This window comes from Gobio gobio (genome assembly GCF_949357685.1).
Source record: "Gobio gobio genome assembly, chromosome: 13".
In the NCBI taxonomy this organism is placed as follows: domain Eukaryota; kingdom Metazoa; phylum Chordata; class Actinopteri; order Cypriniformes; family Gobionidae; genus Gobio; species Gobio gobio.
This window is the reverse complement of record NC_137106.1, coordinates 30241723-30251605: the sequence shown is the minus strand read 5'-3', so window position 1 is coordinate 30251605 and position 9883 is coordinate 30241723. Positions and strand designations below refer to the sequence as shown.

Here is a 9883-nt window from a genome sequence, read left to right as displayed (position 1 = left end):
CAATGCCTTGTGGGAAATGTAGTTTTTTAGTTTTTTCTCCCCCCACTAACACTTACAGTAGATGTTACGATGTTTTGTAATCATAATAAATAGGCCAATTTGAAAAATGCTGCAAAATATTTGATCTATTTTGCAGAAAATTTCAAGATTGGTAAATATTATTGCAGTGTTTATTTTTCTTTTCTTTTTAACAAAATGACTATTATATTGTCATGAGTGTTTTGGAGGTGGTGGAACTCCATAATTTGTAATATGAACATACAAATGTACATTTATTTCTCATAAAGTTTAAAAAGTAACATTACTGGTGGGTAGAGAAAATATATATAATATATATATATATATATATATATATATATATATATATATATATATATATATATATATATATATATATATATATATATATATATATATATATATATATATATATATATATAGTTAATTAAAACATTTTATATAGAGAGCCCTTTTCATATATTTTTGTCCAATTTGTGTAGTGTAAACTCTGAGTTTGTCATACTCTCCAATACTCGTTTAATCTAAAGTTTATTTACAACAGTAAGTAACCCTCAAAAAATATTTTAGGCTCTGTTTCCCCCTGTGTATATTTGATGTTGACTTATATAGAGTTCTACTAGCGTTGAGAGGCACATAATTCATGAATAATTGAGTATGTAATGTGGTATCCTGTAACTGTTTTGTAGAAGTGCTATGCTGCGAGTTTAGGTTTTCTTTTGCCTAGTGACACAAGACATGACAGAAGCAGTTTATGGAGGACATTCCATGGTTTGGTTTCTGCAGCAATAATGGAAACATGATGTGTCCAGAGATGTTATCATATATGATGGATTTTATAGTTCAGAGGGCTGACGTCTGAGCTAATGGGATGTCTGACATAGAAGTACATGACATCAGAGCTACATATTGATGGAAACTTTGGTTAGTCAACTTTGTGAGACATCGCTCAATCCAGAAGAATGACGGGGCACTCTGGAGAAGAGACAACATCTCTGTGTGTAAAGGAGGAGGGCAGAGAAAAACGTGTATCATTTCCCCCAGATGAGGAGATGGTGTCTGACTTTGTGGAGAGCAGGGTTCAACTTCAAGAGGGTGAGATGGCATTAATGTTATGCTGACAGCCTCTTCAGACATCACAGTTGTCACAAAAGCAACATTAATAGTTATATGGCTGGTTTGGAGTCAGTAAGATTTTTTTAAATGTTTTTTTAAAGAAATCCCTTATTCTCACCAAAGCTATGTATTTGGTTAAAACACATAAGAAATAGTAATATTGTGAAATTGTATATATATTTACATTTTCAATATAGAGTTGAAACCAATGGAAGCTTGTTTCAGCCACAAAATAAAAAACTTAAAAAGATAATTGTGACTTGTTATCTCACAATTGTTAGTTTATATATCACAATTCTGACTTTTTTCTCAATTGTTATAAAATTGTGATACAGAATTGTTACAGAATTGTGTGATATAAAGTCAGAATTCTGTGTTATAAAGTAAGAATTGCGAGTTATAAAGTCAGATTTGTGAGATATAAAGTCAGAATTGAGAGATATAAAGTCAGATTTGTGTTATAAAGTCAGAATTGTGTGATATAAAGTCAGAATTGCGAGATATAAAGTCAGAATTGTGAGATATAAAGTCAGAATTATGTGATATAAATGAAGAATTGTGAGATATAAAGTCAGAATTGTGTGATATAAAGTCAGAATTGCGAGTTATAAAGTCAGAATTGTGTGATATAAAGTCAGAATTGTGAGATATAAAGTCAGATTTGTGAGATATAAAGTCAGAATTGTGAGATATAAAGTCAGAATTGTGTGATATAAAGTCAGATATGTGTGTTATAAAGTCAGAATTACGAGTTATAAAGTCAGATTTGTGAGATATAAAGTCAGAATTGTGAGATATAAAGTCAGAATTGAGAGATATAAAGTCAGAATTGCGAGTTATAAAGTCAGAATTGAGAGATATAAAGTCAGATTTGTGTGTTATTAAGTAAGAATTGCGAGTTATAAAGTCAGATTTGTGAGATACAAAGTCAGAATTGTGAGATATATAAATTCAGAATTGTGAGATATAAAGTCAGAATTGTGAGATATAAAGTCAGAATTGCGAGATATAAAGTCAGAATTGTGAGATATAAAGTCAGAATTGTGTAATATAAAGTCAGAATTGTGAGATATAAAGTCAGAATTGAGAGATATAAAGTCAGAATTGTGAGATATAAAGTCAGAATTGCGAGATATAAAGTCAGAATTGTGAGATATAAAGTCAGAATTGAGAGATATAAAGTCAGAATTGTGAGATATAAAGTCAGAATTGCGAGATATAAAGTCAGAATTGTGAGATATAAAGTCAGAATTGTGTAATATAAAGTCAGAATTGTGTGATATAAAGTCAGAATAGCGAGATATAAAGTCAGAATTGTGTGATATAAATTCTGAATTGTGAGATGTAAAGTCAGAATTGTGTGATATAAAGTCAGAATTGCGAGATATAAAGTCAGAATTGAGAGATATAAAGTCAGAATTGCGAGAAATAAAGTTAGAATTGCAAATTATAAATTCAGAATTGCGAAATATAAAGTCAGAATTGTGAGATATAAAGTCAGAATTGCGAGATATAAAGTCAGAATTGTGTGATATGAAGTCAGAATTGTGAGATATAAAGTCAGAATTGTGAGATAGTCAGAATTGCGAGATATAAAGTCAGAATTGTGAGATATAAAGTCAGAATTGCGAATTATAAATTCAGAATTGTGTGATATAAAGTCAGAAATGTGATATAAATTCAGAATTGTGTGATATAAAGTCAGAATTGTGAGATATAAAGTCAGAATTGCGAGATATAAAGTCAGAATTGTGTGATATAAAGTCAGAACTGTGTGATATAAATTCAGAATTGTGAGATATAAAGTCAGAATTGTGTGATATAAAGTCAGAATTGTGAGATATAATGTCAGAACTGTGTGATATAAATTCAGAATTGTGAGATATAAAGTCAGAATTGTGTGATATAAAGTCAGAACTGTGTGATATAAATTCAGAATTGTGAGATATAAAGTCAGAATTGTGTGATATAAAGTCAGAATTGTGAGATATAATGTCAGAATTGTCTGATATAAAGTCAGAATTGCGAGATATAAAGTCAGAATTGAGAGATATAAAGTCAGAATTGCGAGAAATAAAGTCAGAATTGCGAATGATAAAGGAAGAATTGCGAATTATAAAGGAAGAATTGTGTGATATCAAGTCAGAATTGAGATATACAGTCAGAATTGTGTGATATAAAGTCAGAATTGTGATATAAAGTCAGAATTGTGTGATATAAAGTCAGAATTGTGAGATATAAAGTTAGAATTGTGAGATATAAAGTCAGAATTGCGAGATATAAAGTCAAAATTGTGTGATATAAATTCTGATTTGTGAGATATAAAGTCAGAATTGTGTGATATAAATTCAGAATTGTGAGATATAAAGTCAGAATTGTGTGATATAAAGTCAGAATTGTGAGATATAAAGTCAGAATTGCGAGATATAAAGTCAGAATTGTGTGATATATAGTCAGAATTGCGAGAAATAAAGTCAGAATTGCGAATTATAAAGTAAGAATTGTGAGATATAAAGTCAGAATTGCGAGATATAAAGTCAGAATTGTGTGATATAAAGTCAGAATTGTGTGATATAAAGTCAGAATTGTGAGATATTAAGTCAGAATTGTGAGATAGTCAGAATTGCGAGATATAAAGTCAGAATTGCGAATTATAAAGTAAGAATTGTGAGATACAAAGTCAGAATTGCGAGATATAAAGTCAGAATTGTGTGATATAAAGTCAGAATTGCGAGATATAAAGTCAGAATTGTGAAATCTAAAGTCAGAATTGTGTGATATAAAGTCAGAATTGCGAGATATAAAGTCAGAATTGAGAGATATAATGTCCGAATTGCGAGAAATAAAGTCAGAATTGTGAGATATAGTCCGAATTGCGAGATATAAAGTCAGAATTGTGAGATAGTCAGAATTGCGAGATATAAAGTCAGAATTGTGAGATAGTCAGAATTGCGAGATATAAAGTCAGAATTGCGAGATATAAAGTCAGAATTGTGAGATATAAAGTCAGAATTGTGAGATAGTCAGAATTGTGAGATAGTCAGAATTGTGAGATATAAAGTCAGAATTGAGAGATATAAAGTCAGAATTGCGAGAAATAAAGTTAGAATTGCAAATTATAAATTCAGAATTGCGAAATATAAAGTCAGAATTGTGAGATATAAAGTCAGAATTGCGAGATATAAAGTCAGAATTGTGTGATATAAAGTCAGAATTGTGAGATATAAAGTCAGAATTGTGAGATAGTCAGAATTGCGAGATATAAAGTCAGAATTGTGAGATATAAAGTCAGAATTGCGAATTATAAATTCAGAATTGTGTGATATAAAGTCAGAATTGTGATATAAATTCAGAATTGTGTGATATAAAGTCAGATTTGTGAGATATAAAGTCAGAATTGCGAGATATACAGTAAAGTCAGAAATGTGATATAAATTCAGAATTGTGTGATATAAAGTCAGAATTGTGAGATATAAAGTCAGAATTGCGAGATATAAAGTCAGAATTGTGTGATATAAAGTCAGAACTGTGTGATATAAATTCAGAATTGTGAGATATAAAGTCAGAATTGTGTGATATAAAGTCAGAATTGTGAGATATAATGTCAGAACTGTGTGATATAAATTCAGAATTGTGAGATATAAAGTCAGAATTGTGTGATATAAAGTCAGAATTGTGTGACATAAATTCAGAATTGTAAGATATAAAGTCAGAATTGTGTGATATAAAGTCAGAATTGTGAGATATAATGTCAGAATTGTCTGATATAAAGTCAGAATTGCGAGATATAAAGTCAGAATTGAGAGATATAAAGTCAGAATTGCGAGAAATAAAGTCAGAATTGCGAATGATAAAGGAAGAATTGCGAATTATAAAGGAAGAATTGTGAGATATAAAGCCAGAATTGAGATATACAGTCAGAATTGTGTGATATAAAGTCAGAATTGTGATATAAAGTCAGAATTGTGTGATATAAAGTCAGAATTGTGAGATATAAAGTCAGAATTGTGAGATATAAAGTCAGAATTGCGAGATATAAAGTCAAAATTGTGTGATATAAATTCTGATTTGTGAGATATAAAGTCAGAATTGTGTGATATAAATTCAGAATTGTGAGATATAAAGTCAGAATTGTGTGATATAAAGTCAGAATTGTGAGATATAAAGTCAGAATTGCGAGATATAAAGTCAGAATTGTGTGATATATAGTCAGAATTGCGAGAAATAAAGTCAGAATTGTGTGATATAAAGTCAGAATTGTGTGATATAAAGTCAGAATTGTGAGATATTAAGTCAGAATTGTGAGATAGTCAGAATTGCGAGATATAAAGTCAGAATTGCGAATTATAAAGTAAGAATTGTGAGATACAAAGTCAGAATTGCGAGATATAAAGTCAGAATTGTGTGATATAAAGTCAGAATTGCGAGATATAAAGTCAGAATTGTGAGATATTAAGTCAGAATTGTGTGATATAAAGTCAGAATTGCAAGATATAAAGTCAGAATTGAGAGATATAAAGTCAGAATTGCGAGAAATAAAGTCAGAATTGTGAGATATAGTCCGAATTGCGAGATATAAAGTCAGAATTGTGTGATATAAAGTCAGAATTGTGAGATATAAAGTCAGAATTGTGAGATAGTCAGAATTGCGAGATATAAAGTCAGAATTGCGAGATATAAAGTCAGAATTGTGAGATATAAAGTCAGAATTGTGAGATTGTCAGAATTGTGTGATATAAAGTCAGAATTGTGAGATATAAAGTCAGAATTGTGAGATAGTCAGAATTGCGAGATATAAAGTCAGAATTGCGAGATATAAAGTCAGAATTGTGAGATATAAAGTCAGAATTGTGAGATAGTCAGAATTGTGAGATATAAAGTCAGAATTGCGAGATATAAAGTCAGAATTGTGTGATATAGTCAGAATTGAGATATAAAGTCAGAATTGCGAGATATAAAGTCAGAATTGTGAGATATAAAGTCAGAATTGCGAATTATAAATTCAGAATTGCGAAATATAAAGTCAGAATTGCAAGATATAAAGTCAGAATTGAGAGATATAAAGTCAGAATTGTGAGATATAAAGTCAGAATTGTGAGATATAATGTCAGAACTGTGTGATATAAATTCAGAATTGTGAGATATAAAGTCAGAATTGTGTGATATAAAGTCAGAATTGTGAGATATAATGTCACAATTGTCTGATATAAAGTCAGAATTGCGAGATATAAAGTCAGAATTGAGAGATATAAAGTCAGAATTGCGAGAAATAAAGTCAGAATTGCGAATGATAAAGGAAGAATTGCGAATTATAAAGGAAGAATTGTGAGATATAAAGTCAGAATTGAGATATACAGTCAGAATTGTGTGATATAAAGTCAGAATTGTGATATAAAGTCAGAATTGTGTGATATAAAGTCAGAATTGTGACATATAAAGTCAGAATTGTGAGATATAAAGTCAGAATTGCGAGATATAAAGTCAAAATTGTGTGATATAAATTCTGATTTGTGAGATATAAAGTCAGAATTGTGTGATATAAATTCAGAATTGTGAGATATAAAGTCAGAATTGTGTGATATAAAGTCAGAATTGTGAGATATAAAGTCAGAATTGCGAGATATAAAGTCAGAATTGTGTGATATATAGTCAGAATTGCGAGAAATAAAGTCAGAATTGCGAATTATAAAGTAAGAATTGTGAGATATAAAGTCAGAATTGCGAGATATAAAGTCAGAATTGTGTGATATAAAGTCAGAATTGTGTGATATAAAGTCAGAATTGTGAGATATTAAGTCAGAATTGTGAGATAGTCAGAATTGCGAGATATAAAGTCAGAATTGCGAATTATAAAGTAAGAATTGTGAGATACAAAGTCAGAATTGCGAGATATAAAGTCAGAATTGTGTGATATAAAGTCAGAATTGCGAGATATAAAGTCAGAATTGTGAGATATTAAGTCAGAATTGTGTGATATAAAGTCAGAATTGCAAGATTTAAAGTCAGAATTGAGAGATATAAAGTCAGAATTGCGAGAAATAAAGTCAGAATTGTGAGATATAGTCCGAATTGCGAGATATAAAGTCAGAATTGTGAGATATAGTCCGAATTGCGAGATATAAAGTCAGAATTGTGTGATATAAAGTCAGAATTGTGTGATATAGTCAGAATTGAGATATAAAGTCAGAATTGCGAGATATAAAGTCAGAATTGTGAGATATAGTCAGAATTGAGAGATATAAAGTCAGAATTGCGAGATATAAAGTCAGAATTGTGAGATATAAAGTCCGAATTGCAAATTATAAAGTCAGAATTGCAAGATATAAAGTCAGAATTGTGAGATATAAAGTCAGAATTGTGTGATATAAAGTCAGAATTATGTTATATAAAGTCAGAATTGAGAGATATAAAGTCAGAATTGCGAGAAATAAAGTCAGAATTGTGAGATATAGTCAGAATTGCGAGATATAAAGTCAGAATTGCGAGATATAAAGTCAGAATTGTGTGATATAAAGTCAGAATTGAGATATAAAGTCAGAATTGCGAGATATAAAGTCAGAATTGTGAGATATAAAGTCAGAATTGAGAGATATAAAGTCAGAATTGCGAGATATAAAGTCAGAATTGTGAGATATAGTCAGAATTGCGAGATATAAAGTCAGAATTGCGAGATATAAAGTCAGAATTGTGTGATATAAAGTCAGAATTGAGATATAAAGTCAGAATTGCGAGATATAAAGTCAGAATTGTGAGATATAAAGTCAGAATTGAGAGATATAAAGTCAGAATTGCGAGATATAAAGTCAGAATTGTGAGATATAAAGTCAGAATTGCGAATTATAAATTTAGAATTGCGAAATATAAAGTCAGAATTGCAAGATATAAAGTCAGAATTGTGAGATATAAAGTCAGAATTGTGAGATATAAAGTCAGAATTGTGTGATATAAAGTCAGAATTGTGAGATATAAAGTCAGAATTGAGAGATATGGGCCCGGTTTCACAGACAGGGCTTAGACTAAGCCAGGATATTAGTTCAATTAGGACATTTAAGTAACTTTTATAAACGTGCCCAAGAAAAAAACATTACTGGTGTGCATCTTGAGACAAAACAATGCCACTGACATATTTTAAGATTTGTCAGTGCAAGATTCTTTCAGTTAAAATAGCTCAAACATGCATTTTAGTCTAGGATTAGCTTAAGCATTGTCTGTGAAACCGGGGGATAAAGTCAGAATTGCGAGATATAAAGTCAGAATTGTGAGATATAAAGTCAGAATTGTGAGATATAAAGTCTGAATTGGGAGATATAAAGTCAGAATTGCGAATTATAAATTCAGAATTGCGAAATATAAAGTCAGAATTGAGAGATATAAAGTCCGAATTGCGAGATATAAAGTCAGAATTGTGAGATATAAAGTCCGAATTGCGAATTATAAATTCAGAATTGCGAGATATAAAGTCAGAATTGCAAGATATAAAGTCAGAATTGTGAGATATAAAGTCAGAATTGAGAGATATAAAGTCCGAATTGCGAGATATAAAGTCAGAATTGTGAGATATAAAGTCCGAATTGTGAATTATAAATTCAGAATTTTGATATATAAAGTCAGAATTGCAAGATATAAAGTCAGAATTGTGAGATATAAAGTCAGAATTGTGAGATATTAAGTCAGAATTGTGTGATATAAAGTCAGAATTGTGAGATATAAAGTCAGAATTGAGAGATATAAAGTCAGAATTGCGAGATATAAAGTCAGAATTGTGAGATATAAAGTCAGAATTGTGAGATATAAAGTCAGAATTGCGAGATATAAAGTCAGAATTGTGAGATATAAAGTCAGAATTGCGAATTATAAATTCAGAATTGCAAGATATAAAGTCAGAATTGTGAGATATAAAGTCAGAATTGTGAGATATAAAGTCAGAATTGTGTGATATAAAGTCAGAATTGTGAGATATAAAGTCAGAATTGTGTGATATAAAGTCAGAATTGTGAGATATAAAGTCAGAATTGCGAGATATTGTCACATCCACGCCTGTCCCGGACTCCAGTTCCCATGATCCTCCCTGTCTCACACCTGAACTCACTTCCTCATCGTCTCTCCCGCTCTCCCTGGATTCCCTGCACCTGGTTGTCTTGTCAGTAGCACTCCTTTATATTGTATTCACTCCCTGCACTCCTTGTCCATTCTTGATGTTGTGTATGTTACCAGTGTTTGCCTTTCTGTTCATCGGTTATTATTAAATACCCATCTTTGTTTGAAGTTCCGCTTCCTGATATCCTGCTGCCTAGGCAATTGGAACAGATTTAGAGTCAGAATTGCGACTTATAAATTCAGAAATGTGCGATATAAAGTCAGAACTGCGAGCTATAAAATTAGAATTGCAAGTTTACATCTCGCAATTCCAATCCGATCTCACAGCAATTTGTACGTATTTTGTTAATTCATAATTCACAGGTTAATTCATATTTGATTTCGTACGAATCACCTAACCTCAAACCTGCCCCTAAACCTACCCGTCACTGCGGTTTAGACAAATATGTACGAATTGGTCGTGTGAGAGCATTGGCAATTCAGACTGTTTTTCTTTCAAATGACTTTTAAAGGGGTGGTTCTGTTTTTTTTTCTAGGCTTGGTTGTGTTTATGGGGCGCAGTATAACATGTCTTAATTTTTTTTTTTTTAAACGCCGTATTTTTCTTATATTTTACCTTTATTCCACACCGCTGTCTCCACTGTCCTTTGAA

The 9883-nt window shown here is 30.7% G+C and overlaps 1 protein-coding gene across 1 annotated transcript in view; it reads left to right on the top strand.

Annotated features, from left to right (window-relative positions):
* Positions 1-980: 980 nt before the first annotated feature.
* LOC307136011 (protein phosphatase 1 regulatory subunit 37) overlaps positions 981-9883 on the top strand; it is a gene marked incomplete at its 5' end in the record, with an annotated part of 56940 nt that continues 48037 nt past the window's right edge. Inside the window, one exon of the mRNA XM_079832757.1 lies at positions 981-1113. Coding sequence (XP_079688883.1) covers positions 981-1113 — 133 coding nt within the window. The remainder of the gene's footprint in view (positions 1114-9883) is intronic.